At 44.4% G+C, this 16696-nt stretch overlaps 1 protein-coding gene and 1 non-coding gene across 3 annotated transcripts; both read right to left on the bottom strand.

Annotated features, from left to right (window-relative positions):
• Window positions 1-347: 347 nt before the first annotated feature.
• On the bottom strand, window positions 348-16201 carry znf687b (zinc finger protein 687b). 2 transcript variants are annotated; one of them, XM_008422529.3, is made up of 10 exons: window positions 15962-16201; window positions 11204-13489; window positions 8889-9184; window positions 8611-8795; window positions 7363-7539; window positions 7119-7281; window positions 4403-4756; window positions 4221-4321; window positions 3586-3673; window positions 348-2924 (listed from the first exon to the last, which is right to left on the bottom strand). In XM_008422529.3, the coding sequence occupies exons 2-10, from the start codon at window positions 13473-13475 to the stop codon at window positions 2304-2306; spliced, it is 4257 nt and encodes a 1418-aa protein (XP_008420751.2). In that variant the 5' UTR covers window positions 13476-13489; window positions 15962-16201; the 3' UTR covers window positions 348-2303. The 2 variants fall into 2 exon arrangements, with proteins under 2 accessions (XP_008420751.2, XP_008420753.2); XM_008422531.3 differs by having other exon boundaries at window positions 8889-9130; window positions 15962-16200.
• On the bottom strand, window positions 6952-7086 carry LOC145553927 (small nucleolar RNA SNORA13). Its single transcript, XR_014089998.1, has one exon. It is a non-coding gene; the product is annotated as a small nucleolar RNA SNORA13 (small nucleolar RNA).
• Window positions 16202-16696: the final 495 nt, after the last annotated feature.

Here is a 16696-nt window from a genome sequence, read left to right as displayed (position 1 = left end):
TTGAGATAACGGAGAAAGTGCACCAAGAATCGAGCCTTGAGGAACCCCACATGATCTTTGTTCGTTCAGATTCATTACTGAATGACGCAGCGTAGCTCTGGTCAACCAAGAAAGATGTGAACTAATCAAGAAATATTCTGGTGAGCCATAAAAATGTTTTCGGTTTTCTGCCTCGGAACAAGAACTCTTTCAGCTTAGATGTGAAGTAATTCCCAGATCTGATTTCCAAAGGAAATGCAGAACCGTATAATTAGCTCCTTAATATCCATGTAACCGAAAATGTGTATTTGCTGAAAATATTCTTGTGCATAAAACCCACTTTAAGAAATCAATGAAACTTTTGCACATTTTAGATATTTTCCACATTTATTTCCAAACAGCACAGAAGTGTATGGCATTTCAGCAAGCAGACCACAAGCATGGGAAATAAAATGACATGAAATTGCCACTATAGAGCTATATAAATATGATATGACATATAAAAAAGATACAAAGTCCACTCATAGACCTCCGCCATGTCACTGTGAGGGCTTGAACATAGAAAAGAAAAGTGGGTACAGCAAGCACTGATCCTGTAGTTACAAAAGAACCGCCTTAAATAGAAACCTTTTGTTTTCATACACGTGTTAAGACGACACACCTTCTCTCAACATGTAACTAACTCTGGGAGGGTTTTTAACTTTAGTCAGTTTGAGGAGGGGGAGTGGAACAGTACAAGTACAAATACTACACATATTCACATTATCATAGTAAGTTACTAAAACCAGAATGCTTTCTTAGTGTACTTGTATGTATTTACATGGCAAAAACTTGTACACCGATACTACTGACAGGAAGTCTGATCTTTCTTTTTCTAGCTTAAACGATCAACAACATCACAGATTATTCACACCAACCGGGTCGCAGACTTCCTGCAACCTCTTCATCTCATGACTCTCTAAGATACAAACAGCAGTGACGTTTTTAGTATAAATAAATATCGCAACATAAAAAAAAAATAAAATAAAAAACATCAGTGCCAGTTTCTCCGGACGCTCCTCTTCATGCTTCGGATATCTCTCGTGCGCCTCGGGAGGCGGCGGGCGTAAAAAAAATAACGAGAGGGGAGTTTGAGGCGGGCCGCATGGCGTGCAGACGAAATGCGTGGATGCATTCGGTGAAGAGTGGAAGAAATGGGAGAACAGGTAAAAAATGGTTGATAAAAACAAAACCTGAATGAAGTCGGCCTCCCACCTACGTCAAATTGAACGAAAACTTGGTTTGTGCAGCAAAAAGTTTTTCGCTTGTGCTGCTACTATTTCAGAGATGTCAACTTGTTCCAAAGGTTATCAAAGGTCATATCAGATCCTCCACATTTAAATCTGATCAAGAAAATTAAGTGTCAATCAACTGTTTTTACTTAATGTGGGAGAGCGCAGGTCAGGTTGACCTTTGACCTCAGGTAACTACTTTATTAATTTATTTTTAAAATTGCAACAAAAATTGTTGCTGCACAACCGTAGCAAAATCTTATTTTGTTTGATTTTGTAAATGTTGGGAGAGCTGGTTGACCTTTGACCTCTGGAAACAATAGATTTGAAATTATGGCAGCACAAACGGAAATTTTTGCTGCACAAAAAGCACAGTTGATCGGTACCAGATTTATTTTTTATTTGTAACTGTTGAGGTGGAGGCTGGTTGACCTTATTGACCTCTGGCAACTTTTTGTTTTGAACTTTAAAAATTAAAACAGCAAACACAAAATGTGGGGGAATTAGGTGATCTTTGATAACATCTGGAAACGGCGGCACAAACAATATTTTTTGCTGCACAGCCGTAGAGTTTCGCATCACATTTTGTTTTATTTTGTAAATGTTGGGGGAGCTGATTGACCTTTGATCTCCGGAAACATTTTTAAAAAATTTATTTCAATTATAATAGCACAAATGAAATTCTTTGCTACACAAATGTAGCACAGTTGATTGACACCATATTTTGTAAATGTGGGGAGGCAGGTTGACCTTTGATGACCTCTGGAACCGTTATCTTAAAAATCTTAGCAGCACAAACATTTTACACCAATTTCATTCAACTTTATGAAGGTGGAGGTTCAGCTTCACTCAGGTCCGATACGAAGGCTTCTGACCCAGGAAGAGCTTCTCACGAGACTAGCACAGGTGTAACAAGATCAAACATGCAGCTACAGTCGCACAGAGGAGGCGCCGTAGAGAGTAAAATGTTTCTGAGTGAGCTAAAAAAAAAAAAAAAAAGTGTTTCATCAACATTCATGTTCTGCAGCTGCCTCTGTCTCCGCGCTGCACCCCCTACTGGGGCTTGTCTGTCTTGTGTGCGGTGAGGAAGGCCATGCCGTGGGTCCTGAAGTGCGTGTTGAGGTCCGTCGCCTTGTCGAAGCGCCGCCCGCACACCTTGCAGCCCAGGTTTCCGTCGCCGTCCTCCAGGTGTGCCAGTGGGGAGGAGGCGCCGGGGGAAGCGCTCGGCGAGCCGGGGGCGCGCGGGGCGCCGCGTTCCGTGTCGCTCTGCGTATCTCGCACCCGGTGGGTGATGAAGCGGTGCCTGCTGAGGGAGCCGGCCGACGCGAAGCAGACGCCGCACTGCAGGCACTGGAAGGCGGCGGTGTCGCCGCGGTGCTGTGGGATGTGGCGCTGGAACTCTGCGCCGTCCTCCGTGGAGAAGCCGCAGGGGACGCAGCGGAAGACGCTGTCCTCGTCCTCCAGCTCGCCAGGCGCTGACGACGTGGACGCCACCGATGCCCTGGTTCTCTTTGCGGGGCCAACGCCGCCGCCGCCGCCACCACCGTCCTCTGTAGCGCTCTCCTCCTCGTCTGCTGCCCGGCCTGCAGGAGGTCCGACCTCGCCGTCGAGCTCTGAGGAGCTGCCTGGTCCGTCGCCTCCTGTAGCAGCTCGCTTCCTGGTCAGGGGAGGACCCTGAGCGCAAGCAAAGCAAGAAAACAACAACAACATGAGGGCTCAGATAGACACATTTATCCCCACGGATGGGAAGCATATCAATTTAATCTAATTTTTGTTTTTCAAAGATTTTTTTCACCAATTCCCTCCTTATGTTTCTGCAGTTCTGCATGATGCTTCTTTTCTTAAGAAGTGAATAATTTTTGATTTGCTTCTACTAGTTTATAACAAATATTCTACAATAAAGGCTTAAGTGGTTAAAAAAAAATCTGCGTCAATATGATGCTGTTTTTAAGCATCAAACTAATCTTTTGGATTAATCAATTGCTAATTGGATGCGAAGGATGCTTGATCATTTTATTTTATTACAGAATTGGAAACAGGTGACGCTAAAACTAGGCCACTCGAGGAGTTCTGTGTTGAACATATTTACAGACAGTGGGATACTTTTATCTTGATGTTTATTTTAAATTAAGATGTATATTTTTTCACAAGCACATTCTACAGAGACCGCTTTTGTCAGAAATCCAGTTAGTTTAAATAAACTAATTTCTAGTCAAAGGTCACCTGTGGAGCCAAAGAAGAATTTTGAACTAATGTAATATGCAACAGAAAACCCAGACATGGCCAATGCTGCAGAACTCTGACTTGAATCTTAAATTACATTTTTTTTACTCACTTGTCCATCTGTTGTTCTGTGATGGAGTCGGATGTGTTTGTCCAACAAGAACCGGCTGCCAAATGTTCTTTTGCCTTCTGTGCAAAACCTGGATAATCACAGAAGAATGGATGTAAAATTTTATTAAAATGTCACACACAGGTAGAAAGCGCTCTTAGCGCCCTCTAGAGGCCAGAATACGTCAACTGAATATCAAACAATGTAACACTATTTTAAAGTTTAAAAAATTAATTACAAATTGATTGTGATAATTTAAGACGAGAACTGAGTGTCTACAAAAAGACAATCTACGGACAAATTAGAAGATGCTTAGAAAGTGATTGAATAGATTTATTACACCTCGATTAATACAAGTCAAGGCATCTGTTAAAGAGAGCTAAATAAAAGTTCATTGGAAGGAAAAACCGGTAGAAAAAGGTACACAATTACAAAGCAAAGTCTATTTAATAATTTGCTGTATAATCTAAATAAAATCTAAAGCTTAAATTATAAGTCAGAGTTTCACTTTTTGAATTAAAATTATGCATTAAATTAACTTTTAAAGTTAATCTAATTCATTGAGATGCACTAAATTGTTAATTTGTTTCACTGGGTCACTCTGAAACATTTTTTTGTCACTGATGAAAGCGACTCACTGGCAATGGAAGATCCTTTTATTGCCCTCATGAATGACTCGTTCGTGACGCCGCAGGCTGGAAGAAGTGCTGAACGTCCCGCCGCAGATACGACAGGGAAACTGTGGAGCAAAAACAGAGGAATAAAATAAACAACGCTCTTCTTCAGATGGTCCCATTTGTTTGAGCGTCTGGAGCGTCACCTTGCCGTGCTCCATCTTCACGTGACTCAGGTAGTCTTCGTTGTCGGTGAAGGTGGTCTGGCACTGGGGGCAGGTCCACTCGCTCACGGCGCTGGAATGACCCCCGACCCCGGCGCTGCCAGAAGACTGGCCTCCCGGGGCTTCGTAGTCCTCATCCCCTTCATCGTCGTCGTCATCCTCCTCCTCATCTTCCTCCTCCTGCTCCCGCCCCCAGTCCTCGCCGTCCGAGGTGTCGGGCTTCGCAGAGGATTTCGACTTGAGGCCGGAAGGACTGGAGGAGTTGGTGGGAGCCGAGGAGGAGTTGGAGGCGTCGGGCTGAGACTCAGGTTTGGCTGATGGGCCTCTGTGAGCCGTCTGAGCAGAACCACAGGAAAACATTACAGAGCAGAAGTTCACAGAACCTCAATGCATCATTAGAGAAGAGATGATTCTGTAATGGTGGATACTTCTACAGCAGACAGGATTCACAATACAGAACCTGAAAAAACAGAAAGGATGGATGGATGGATGGATGGATGGATGGACGGACGGACGGACGGACGGACGGACGGACGGACGGACGGACGGACTAATGGAGTGTTGGATGGATGTCCAGATGGATGGACGGACTAATGGACAGTTGGATGAATGGATGTCCAGATGGATGGACAGACTAATGGACGGTTGGATGGATGTCCAGATGGATGGACGGACTAATGGACAGTTGGATGAATGGATGTCCAGATGGATGGACAGACTAATGGACGGTTGGATGGATGTCCAGATGGATGGACGGACTAATGGACAGTTGGATGAATGGATGTCCAGATGGATGGACAGACTAATGGACGGTTGGATGGATGTCCAGATGGATGGACGGACTAATGGACAGTTGGATGAATGGATGTCCAGATGGATGGACAGACTAATGGACGGTTGGATGGATGTCCAGATGGATGGACGGACTAATGGACAGTTGGATGAATGGATGTCCAGATGGATGGACAGACTAATGGACGGTTGGATGGATGTCCAGATGGATGGACGGACGGACGGACGGACGGACTAATGGAGTGTTGGATGGATGTCCAGATGGATGGACGGACTAATGGACAGTTGGATGAATGGATGTCCAGATGGATGGACAGACTAATGGACGGTTGGATGGATGTCCAGATGGATGGACGGACTAATGGACAGTTGGATGAATGGATGTCCAGATGGATGGACAGACTAATGGACGGTTGGATGGATGTCCAGATGGATGGACGGACTAATGGACAGTTGGATGAATGGATGTCCAGATGGATGGACAGACTAATGGACGGTTGGATGGATGTCCAGATGGATGGACGGACGGACGGACGGACGGACTAATGGAGTGTTGGATGGATGTCCAGATGGATGGACGGACTAATGGACAGTTGGATGAATGGATGTCCAGATGGATGGACAGACTAATGGACGGTTGGATGGATGTCCAGATGGATGGACGGACTAATGGACAGTTGGATGAATGGATGTCCAGATGGATGGACAGACTAATGGACGGTTGGATGGATGTCCAGATGGATGGACGGACTAATGGACAGTTGGATGAATGGATGTCCAGATGGATGGACAGACTAATGGACGGTTGGATGGATGTCCAGATGGATGGACGGACTAATGGACAGTTGGATGAATGGATGTCCAGATGGATGGACAGACTAATGGACGGTTGGATGGATGTCCAGATGGATGGACGGACGGACGGACGGACGGACTAATGGAGTGTTGGATGGATGTCCAGATGGATGGACGGACTAATGGACAGTTGGATGAATGGATGTCCAGATGGATGGACAGACTAATGGACGGTTGGATGGATGTCCAGATGGATGGACGGACTAATGGACAGTTGGATGAATGGATGTCCAGATGGATGGACAGACTAATGGACGGTTGGATGGATGTCCAGATGGATGGACGGACTAATGGACAGTTGGATGAATGGATGTCCAGATGGATGGACAGACTAATGGACGGTTGGATGGATGTCCAGATGGATGGACGGACTAATGGACAGTTGGATGAATGGATGTCCAGATGGATGGACAGACTAATGGACGGTTGGATGGATGTCCAGATGGATGGACGGACGGACGGACTAATGGAGTGTTGGATGGATGTCCAGATGGATGGACGGACTAATGGACAGTTGGATGAATGGATGTCCAGATGGATGGACAGACTAATGGACGGTTGGATGGATGTCCAGATGGATGGACGGACTAATGGACAGTTGGATGAATGGATGTCCAGATGGATGGACAGACTAATGGACCGTTGGATGGATGTCCAGATGGACGGACAGATTTGAACTAAAAGACATCTATAGCAGTGCTCTAATCTAACTCTTTACACACAGACACACTTCTTTCCTGGTGGGGCCGGGGGCCTCTGGCCCTTTAAATTCTAGATGCATCTCTGCTCCACCAGCTTGAACCAAACGGCTGAACGGACTCCTCAGCCGCTCATTGGGTTCTGCAGAACCCTGGTAATGAACTGAAGCTGAATCAACACTGCAGAGATGTTCTTGGTGTAGAACTTAGGACAGGGTCACCATGGAGGAACCCTGCTAAGGCCGACCCAAGGTTTAATGTTCGCCTTCTCTGACACCACATTCATTGTAGAGAGCAATGGACGGGCAACACATGAAGGCGACGACAGGAAACGTTCTGGTCCAAACACACACCTTGATGTGCTCCATCATGGACCCCTTCTGGGCGTAGAGCTTGGTGCAGTCGGGACACTTGAACACATGCACTTTCTGCTTGGCTAAATGAGTGTCAAAGTGCATGTACAGCAGGGGCTTCTGGGTAAAAACCGTATCACACATCACACACTTGTAGATCATCCTGTAAAGAGAGGACAAAAATTTGGTCCTCTTAAAATTCAAGTAAAAAAGACCTTTGGATGGATGGAGGAGGGGGACGTACTTGGCCTGTCCTCCAGTTAGTGTTGGATGCTGGGTGCTAATGTGGTTCTGGGCGCTGGGGGAGGACTTGAAGGCCATGGGGCAGCTGGGGCACTTGTGGAAGACCTCGCAGTGAGCTGTCTGAATGTGGGACTTAATGGAGTTCAGGCCTCCAAACACAACCTGGCAGCTTGAGCACCTGGAAGGGGCAGAAAGACACCATCTTGACCACACCTGCTGCACCTGCCATGTTGGATGAATCTACTGACAGCATTAATCACAATTAATCCCGATTAGCAACAATTAATCACAATTAGTAACAATTGATTATAATTAATCACGATTAGTAGCAATTAATCACGATTAATCGATTGTTGAAATAATCGATAACCAATTTACGAATAGAATAATCATTAACTGGAGTATACAAAATTTAAATCTGAGAAAACACCACCTTGAAATAAAAAATTATGCCAAAAATTTACAAAATATACATACATTTTTCAATTAAGATGAAAAATTGTCTGTGTGTAAACTCAGTTTTAGCTTCATCTGGTTCAAATTCTGTAAAGTAAATCTCTTAAACGTTTGTTATTCAGTTATCAATAAAAACACTAGCTAACAGATCAGCTCTACACTGTATGGATGTGGAAGTCAAGAAGAAATGCCTGAGCTATTCACATGTTGATATTAGTTGTATTATTTTAGTTTCGGATGCATCCTTTTACTACAAACGATCAAGCTTTCACTACAGAAATGTTACATTTTAGGCAATAAAACATTTATTTTCGTATTTAAAAACAGAACTGAATAATTTATTTATTTGTATTTCAAATATTGTATAAAGTGTTAACTGGTTAAATGAGAAATCTGCACACTGTGCCAATTTGTTATTTGAAAAACTGATTGACATCAGAAAACCTTTTTGGATTAATCGGTTAATAATTGGATGCAAAGGCTGCTTAGTAGATTTATTTATTTTTTAACCAAGTGAAGTTAAAATTATGCCACTTGAGGAGCTTTAGGTAAAATATAAGCACAGACGAAAAAAAGTTAGGCTTAATATGTTCTGTGTATCGTCTATTTAGAAATTGACCTCTTTTAGAGTCTGTATACTCAATAGCGATTAATTGATTACTAAATTAGTTGAGAATTATTTCTGTAATCAATTAATCACGATTAATCGCTATTGTCCTACGTTATTCTTCGGATTTTTTCCTCTTGCCGTTATTAAAGCTGAGGTTTCATCTTCACACAGCTGTTTGCCCACCTGTATCCGATGCGTCTGGCGAAGTGCAGACACGCCTCCTCCAGGTGGGTCTGGAAGCTGGCCTGCCGCGCCGTCCCACCACACTCGGGACAAACGTGTGGCGCTTTGTGTTTGTGGATCCTCTGGTGCGCGGACACGGCACATGAATTGGGGAGCATCATGGGAGGCGAGCACTGGCTGCAGGTCTGCAAAAAAAACCGAACATTTTGGAAAAACATTCAGCATCCGTTGATGTTTTATATGAACAAACCTCAGCAGGATACGAGTTTGATCCTCACCGAGCTGGGAGCACCTCTGATCTGCTGGAAGTGAGTGACCAGCTCCGCCTTGCTGGAGAATTGCGTTTGGCACTCTGGACACTTGAAGTTGTTGTACTGCAGCCCCTCTGCCTTCTTGCAGGGCAGCGGCATCAAGGCCTGCGGCCCCTGAGGAGCGCGGCGGACGGGTCGAGTCGGACCTGCTGCCGCTGGAGACGAGCCGTCCTTCATGGGACTGGAGCCGGCGGGGACGGCGGCACCCCCTGATGTGGCAGAGGGAGAGGAGACCGGAGCAGAGGACGAAGAAGTGAGCAGGCCTGGACGGCCAGACGGTGGACACCGAGCAGGACAAACAGGTGGAAGTCAGCGAAGATGGATAAAAAGAAAAAAAGATGCATGCATAGTTGTGATTCACAACCATTACAAGCTGCGTCAAGTTCCAAACCTGGATGCAAATCAATCTAAAGTTGATCTTATCCATCAACTAACTGAGCTGACTGACTGATACACAGCCATTTTCTTATAATCAGTAATCTATAAACTGACTGAATAAACGGAAAACTGTGGTTTTGTCACATTATGAAACTTAAACATATCTATAAAATGTAACAAACCTTTTGTTGCTGAATAGAATAAAAGATGAAATTAGTAAAATATGCGACACACTTAATTCCCCGTAAACATGGATATCAATACAGAAGTACGGTCTGCTCTTGAAGGAATGTTAAAACTTCGCTCCGTGTAGCGAAAGCTATCAACATCAACAGTTTTTCAGCTTGTTACATACGTCCAGTGGTGCAACTACACATTATTTAGGTGGATGCGAAAACATAAATCGTACCCCCCGGGAAGGAACGTCAGGTTGAAGGAGCGACGCTCACTCGCTCCATCCCCCCCGGGGCGACGATACGTGAAGGGTAAAACTCGCTACATTTACCTCATTATGTGCGCGAGGTGAAGGACCATAAGGCGCGCAGAAGTGTATAGGAAAACATCATTGGCGCGCCGCCCCTTCCAGACAGGGTTTTGGCGCCCCCTCTGGTGTTGCGCCCCTATGCGTTGCATACCCACTTTTTGCGCCACTGCATACGTCCTCGCTTTCGGAGCACATCAGTAATTTTTGGTTGAAAAGTTGACGCTTCGCCACGTGAACTTAAGGAATTTGTAGTGTTTAAATTTAAAAAAAAAAGAACCGTATGAAGTGCACTTTGCTTCCCACACCGGGCTCTGCTTGGACCGTTTCTCTTTCCTGTTCTAGTATGGCTGCTATCTGATTCTGTATCAACGGCTCCGCTTAAGGATGACCAGCAGCGCCCTCTGCTGGATGGCGGTCAAACTGCAACAATAAAAGACGGTCTAGCTAGCGGACGTTAGCTAGACCGAGTGAAAGTCATTTTAATCAGTGTAGTAACTAGTTACATTTACTTGAGTAACTTTTCGGAAAAAAATTTACTCTTAGGAGTATTTTTATTATGCAATACTTTTTTACTTTTATTTGAGTAACTTTATTATGAAGTATCGCTATTCTTGAGTAAAATGTGATTCTCTACCGACTCAATGAAAAATGAACATGTTTTAACCAAAAATTCACCAGAAAAAGACAAGCAAATGCAATTTTTGTTAAAGTTTTATAAGTTTTTTATTGAAAGAAATTTATTTGGGACATTCTTCTTGACTGATTTGTTATTTTTTGTTACTTTTACCAATTACTGTCATTTTGGTCCTTGAAATACCAAAAATTCCACTTAACTTTATATTTTGGTGAGTCTGATTTGGTGACTTAATATTTTAAAATATAAATTTTTAAATATGATTCTCTACCGACTCAATGAAAAAATGAACATGTTTTAACCAAAAATTTAAAAATATAAATTTTTAAATATTAAAAATTACTTGATACTTCAGGAGACTTTTTACCACATACTTTTTTACTTTTACTTGAGCAAAAATATGTTGAAGTAGTCCATGTAATGATGTAAGTTTTAAATATGAAATGATCGATGTCTACTCAGTACTTCACTAGACTTTTTACTAAATACTTTTGTGTCACTTCTTGGGAGAATAACTTTTCCCTTTTACTTGAGTAAAAATAAATTAAAGTAGTGACACTCTTGGTAAAATTTTAGGGAACTCTACCCAGCTCTTATTGTAATCCAATACCATTAATTGACAATTGATCGTAAGTCAAGACACTTTTTACATTAAAAGTAAAAAAATCTTGCATTTAACCTCCATTAAACGCAAAAAATTAAATGCATTTAATGGAAGTTCTATCAACATTTGTGGCTGTAATGCAGCAAAATATTTAGTAAGAGTGCTTCTGCACCTCAACTTACCACCAATCGGTGTTATATCTTGCTGGCCAATCATCTGCTCCACAGTGACGGGCCTCATGACCAGATGCGAGCATTGCATCACCAGCCCACGCTCCTTGTGCTCCCTGGCGTGCAGCAGCAGGCTGCACTTGTTGAAGAAGGCCAGCCTCTTGGCACAGTGGTTGCAGGTGACCTCTATGCGGAGCGACCGCCGGTCATAGTGCCGTGCCAGGCTGCGCTCCAGAGCGAATGCGTCTCCGCACTCTAGGCAGCGGTAACCCGTGGCGGGCACTGGGAGCCCCCACTCGGGCGGCGGAGGAGCCGAGAGGTCGGGCTTGTAGCTTGGCAGGAGGTTTTTGCTGTTCAGGATTTTGTTGAAAGCCTCCACCAGACTCGACTGGCTGCGGGAGATGACGGCGCCCGTGCTGTTGACTATTGAGGCGGGCTTGTTTGGCTGGACGGAGTTGCCCGAGATGGTGCCACTGCCTCCATTGGCTGTTTTGTTGGCGGCCGTGCGAACGCTTATCCCGCTGGCAGCGACGGAGAACTTGGGGGAGGAAGCCACCGCGGGCGTCGCTGGCAGGGCAGCGGACTTGGTGATGCTGACAGCCGTGGCCGAAACCTTCGCCTTGTCCGAGGAAGCCATCTTGTTTTGTACCTTTGTGGCGGCGGCGAGCATGACACTGCTGGCTGCGAGTGTAGAAACGGGCAGAGCGTTCAGAGCGCTTACTTTTTGGGAAGATGTCGTCATGAGGCCAGGGGAAACGTCAGTCTTCTGCGTTTTATTTGATAAAAGCCTGTGTTCCCCAGTTTGACCTTTAGGGTCCAAGCCTTTTCCACCGCCTTTTGACGCCACCCTGGTCACAGTCCTGGTAATCCCACCTGTGGAGGTTTTAATGGTTTTTATCCTGACTTTGAGGGGCCGGGATGGAGCTCCCGGGGGAGTAGGAGCAGCACTTCCCATTTCTCCTCCATCAGTGGAAGATGGCTTAGCCTTTCCATCGTCAACCTCCATACTTTCTCCCTTGTCCACTTTGCCATCCGCGACCCTATCGATCCCATTTCCCACCTCCATCTCTTCCTCCTCCTCTTTAGGCACCCGCAGCTCAGGGGGAGGCGGAGTGGACGCCACGGCGGGGCTGGAGCACCGCTTCGCCGGACCCTGAGCGGCTGAATTTGGCATCTCCGGCTCGGGGCTCTCAGGTGAATCTCTCTCCTCTATGACATGTTCTGGATGTCTCTCCTCCACCTGTGGAGTCTCCACTGAGCCGGATTGTGGAGCGGACACAGAAGGAGTGTCCCCAGGTTTCGGTTGGGTCGCGGCGGAGGACGCGGGCTGCGACAGAACAGAATCAGACTTGTATCGCCTGCTCATCTGCGTGCTAGTCGGCGAGTCAGGGTTCTCCTGGATCACCAGAGGACTCCCCAGATCTGGGTCGGAATCGTCCTCCTCCACCTGGTGCTGGAACCCGCCAGCTCCGCCTTTTGGGGCGCCGTTGAAAGGCTGAGACGAGAGCAGCGGCTGCGATGAAGGTGCAGAAGGAGGAGCTGAAAGCAGAGGCTTAGACGGCGGAAAGAACGGCAAGGCGAGTCCAGCTGGAGAGGACGATCCGGCCGACACGGAGGAAGATGAAGGAAGCGAGGCTTTGACGGCATCCGCCCTCTCTTGGCCCGTGTCCTGCTGCTGCTGGTGCTGCTGCTGCAGGAGCTGCATCTTCCTGGCCCGACCCACCGGATCTCCAGACCCCTGTGCCACCAGAGGTTTGAGTCTGTTGAAAATGTTCCCGCCCTGCTTATGAGACTTGACTGTACTGGCACCGGCTGCTTCTGCGGACGCTTTGGGAGTGTTCACGGACCATGGCCCTCCGTTGGACTGGTTCTGGCCAAGGGAAAGAGGCGTAGTGGAAACACCAGAAGCTCCAAAGCCGTTGTGATTGAGCGCTTCGGATTCGGCGCAGGCGCCGAGTCGGGGACCGGCGTCCGCCCCTGCGATCACATCGATGGGGTGCTGCTCCGCATCGCCGTCCCCGCCGTCTACGGCTTCATGCCGGACTTTGTTCTTCACGATCACGCTCACGATGGAGGTGTCCACCTGGGGGTCCGAGGGACTGGGCGGCCTCAGGGAGGACCCAACGCCCACCACGCCTTCCTGCTTTCCCAGGGGCGCACCGGCCGGTCCGTGGGGGCCCTCGGCCTCATCCGGCGCCGACTGTATGGCCTCTTTGGCATCTATGTCAGGGATATCAAACGCTGCCAATAGGTCATCAAAATCTGGGGTCTTCATGTCCCCCATACCGGGATCCACTCCTGAAAATAAGAAAATACAGAAACGTAAGGATTCATCTGGAAAAACGGAAAATTCAGTGATAAGGCTTTTACTGGCCGATTTTGATTTCCTGCTTAGTTTCCTTCTTCATTACATCTTTTTCAAAAGGAATACAATATAGTAGGACTGAAACGATTAATCGTGATTAACTTCTTACTGAAATAATCATCAACTAATTGAGTAATCAAATAATCATTAGAATATAGACTCAAAACAAAAGGCCATTTTCTGAAACAACAAATTTACTCAGGGCACTAATTAATCCAAAAGTGAACAAAAATTTTTGCAAAAAAAAAAAACTTTTTTCTGTAAATGTTATACCTAGAACTCCCCAAATGGCAAATTTAGCTTCACCTGGTTCAAATTCAGCAAAAAATAAATGAATTAAATCTCCTATTCTATAATAATAAACAAACAGAATAATAAACAAATTAGTTCTACACTTTATTAATGTTAAGTAAAGCAGAAAGGCCCAAGTTTTTCACATATCAATGTTAAAAGTATTTTTTTATCTGCAGATGCATCTTTTACTACAAATGATCAATCGTGCACTAATGAATACCATTATTGCATTTTGGTTAATAAAATGTTTGAATTATTCAATGTTGCATTTTTACTATTGTATAAAATTATCTTAAGTAATTAAAATAAAAATCTGCAGAATGTGAAGATTTTTTTTGTCCTTTATTGTCAGAATATTCAATTAAGAAAAGTAATTAATAGCTTCAGCTATAGAATATATACAAGCAAATTCCTGCTTTAATTTGATCATTAGCAGCTGGTTTGATGGCTCTGAATTCAACTGAAAATTAGGAAGTACAAAAATATCTCCATCTGTGCATCAGAGCATACGCCTGTCTCCTCTAACCTCAAATCAAAGTGTAGCAAAAAAAAAAACATGCAGCATCTCTATGAGCTGACAGAAAAACAGGCAACATTTCAGTTTTGATGTATTTAATTAAAAGGGATAAAAGAGATTTTTTCTGTATTTGAGTGAATGGAGCTAATAATGAGGCTTTAGAAGTATTAAATAAAAGCTCAAACTTGCGTCTTTGTTGCAGAATTTTTGCAAAATTGTATTCACCAGCAGGGTAGCATAGCAACATTTAGTAAATAAGAACAGGCCTGTTCGATGTTAGGAAGTTAAAAATCACAGTGAGGTTATCAATAGTGGTAGACACATCTGTCAGTTCAACGTTTCTGATTCAGTTTGTGTCTTTCAGCATGTTGGGCTCATTTATCTGTGTCAGGTACAGGTAACTGTTGCATTGGGTCTAAATCAAACATGCTCAAAATATCATCTGCATGCAAAGCTTGGAATATAACACACAAATATTGCATTTCAAACAGTTCTTTGTGAGATATAATGATATATTGTGAGGCCCCAATACAGAATTTAAACAAAAAATAAAACTCCTTAGCCACTGTTTAAATGCATTCATACTTGTAAATAAACATCATTCAATTTGTTTATCAAATCTGTTCAACTGTGAAACAAAAAAAAAATACTACCATAATATTGTGGTAATTGCTTAATTTTCGTTGTCTTGCAAAAGTATTCACACTCGTTTAACTTTTTCTGTCATCTTACAAACACAAACTTCAATGAATTTGGTTTGTTTCCTATCTGACAGGTGATTGGGGTATGAATCTGAGACACTCTGTTCAATATAATTTCATTTTTTGTGTGTTACTGTCGAAAAATTCACCATTATGACCAACATTTATATAAGGTACAAATATTTATCCTCTCGTCCAAATAAACGAAATATAATAATAAACAGATCTGGGAGCAAAAGCTGGGATATTGACAATGAACCTAAGCTGTCTGGCTGCAAACGGCTTAATACATGTGTACTGTGATATTTAGATATAATAATACATTTAAACCTGTCGGTTATCTGCCAGATATGTCACACATACACATTTGTCACACATGCATAACATGATCTGCCAAGCTCCAAGAAGCTGAAGCAGGTTGGATGGGTGTTTCAGTCTCCTGCACTAGCACTGACTAGCCGGCTAGGCGAGTGCTAACGGCGGCGTTTCTGCAACCAAACCCTCCTCCGGTGACAGGCTCGGCTCTTTTAAACCATGAATGGAGTAACGCCGATTTAATCATGCTTTCACTACCACGCTAGGGTTTAAAAACAGTGACCACATTTGGGGCGGTTCGTCTTGAAACAGCGTTTCTGTAGCAGCGGGCTCCGTTATTTTAAGCTAACGATATTCCCTTCCGTCTGTGGCTGCTGGCCGCTGAGCTCCAGCCAAGACTGAGAGGGGTCATCGAGCTAACGAGCTAGCCTCCGCCGTTAAAAGCAACAGGAGCGGTCTGCTGGCGTCAGGTCTGACAGCGGCCAGAGTCCGCTGTTCGAGGGGTCGACGATGACGGAGAAAATTATGGCAGGGATGGGGATTTTTCTTTAATATTTGATGTATTATGGATTGTTTACCTGGATGTGCGATTCCCGACTATCCTAGCTCGTTTTCAGCAGAATATGCTGCGCTTCTGACGATGTGCTGTTGGTGACGGAGCCGTCTGTGCTTGCCGAGACTTTTTGACGAACCATAGGAGCCATCATCATAAATGTTATGCTGTTCTCACTCATTTAATTCAAGCTTAAATTAGATACTCGCTTCATACATAACAGAATTTTTTTTCCCTATTTTGTTGTAAGGTATCAGAACACTGCTCAAAAGTAAGATAAATATATGGTTTAATTCCATTGAAGAAAAAGAACCATATTATAGCACAGGTGTCAAACTCCAGTCCTGGAGAGCCACTGCCCTGCAACTTTTAGATGTGCCTCCTCTGCACCACACCTGAATAGAATAATTAGGTCATTAGCAGAGAGGATGTAATTAAGCCATTTCATTCCAGTGTTTTGTACCTGTGGCACATCTAAAAACAGCAGGATAGTGGCCTTTGAGGACTGGAGTTCGACAACCTTTTAAGTACAGAATCGGTGGAGGATCTTCGTTTGCATCTCTGCCAGGTCTCTGATTGAGTAAAACATTAGATAATGTGCAACTGAGTTAAGCCCCATTTGGGAACAGGACTCAGAAGTATGAAAGTGAGCCAAAACATGCCTTGTATGTCCAAGGCATACAAGGTATATGTGGTTATGAATTATGAAATGGAAAGTTGTGGGAATGAAAAAAGAAGATGCAGTGGGATGGCTTCAAAC

The sequence above is a fragment of the Poecilia reticulata genome, chromosome 11, assembly GCF_904066995.2.
Source record: "Poecilia reticulata chromosome 11, P_reticulata-male-v2, whole genome shotgun sequence".
NCBI classification, from domain to species: domain Eukaryota; kingdom Metazoa; phylum Chordata; class Actinopteri; order Cyprinodontiformes; family Poeciliidae; genus Poecilia; species Poecilia reticulata.
Note: the sequence above shows the minus strand (reverse complement) of the source record. Positions and strands in the feature narration are given on the sequence as shown.

Excerpts from the sequence above, each read along its gene's own strand:
- znf687b (XM_008422529.3), bottom strand. The coding sequence starts at position 13,475 with ATGGGGGACATGAAGACCCCAGATTTTGATGACCTATTGGCAGCGTTT. Across the intron at positions 7,540-8,610 it reads GCCAGACGCATCGGATACAG|GTGCTCAAGCTGCCAGGTTG; the intron begins GTGGGCAAACAG and ends TGCCCCTTCCAG. Across the intron at positions 2,925-3,585 it reads ACAGAACAACAGATGGACAA|GGTCCTCCCCTGACCAGGAA; the intron begins GTGAGTAAAAAA and ends GCTTGCGCTCAG.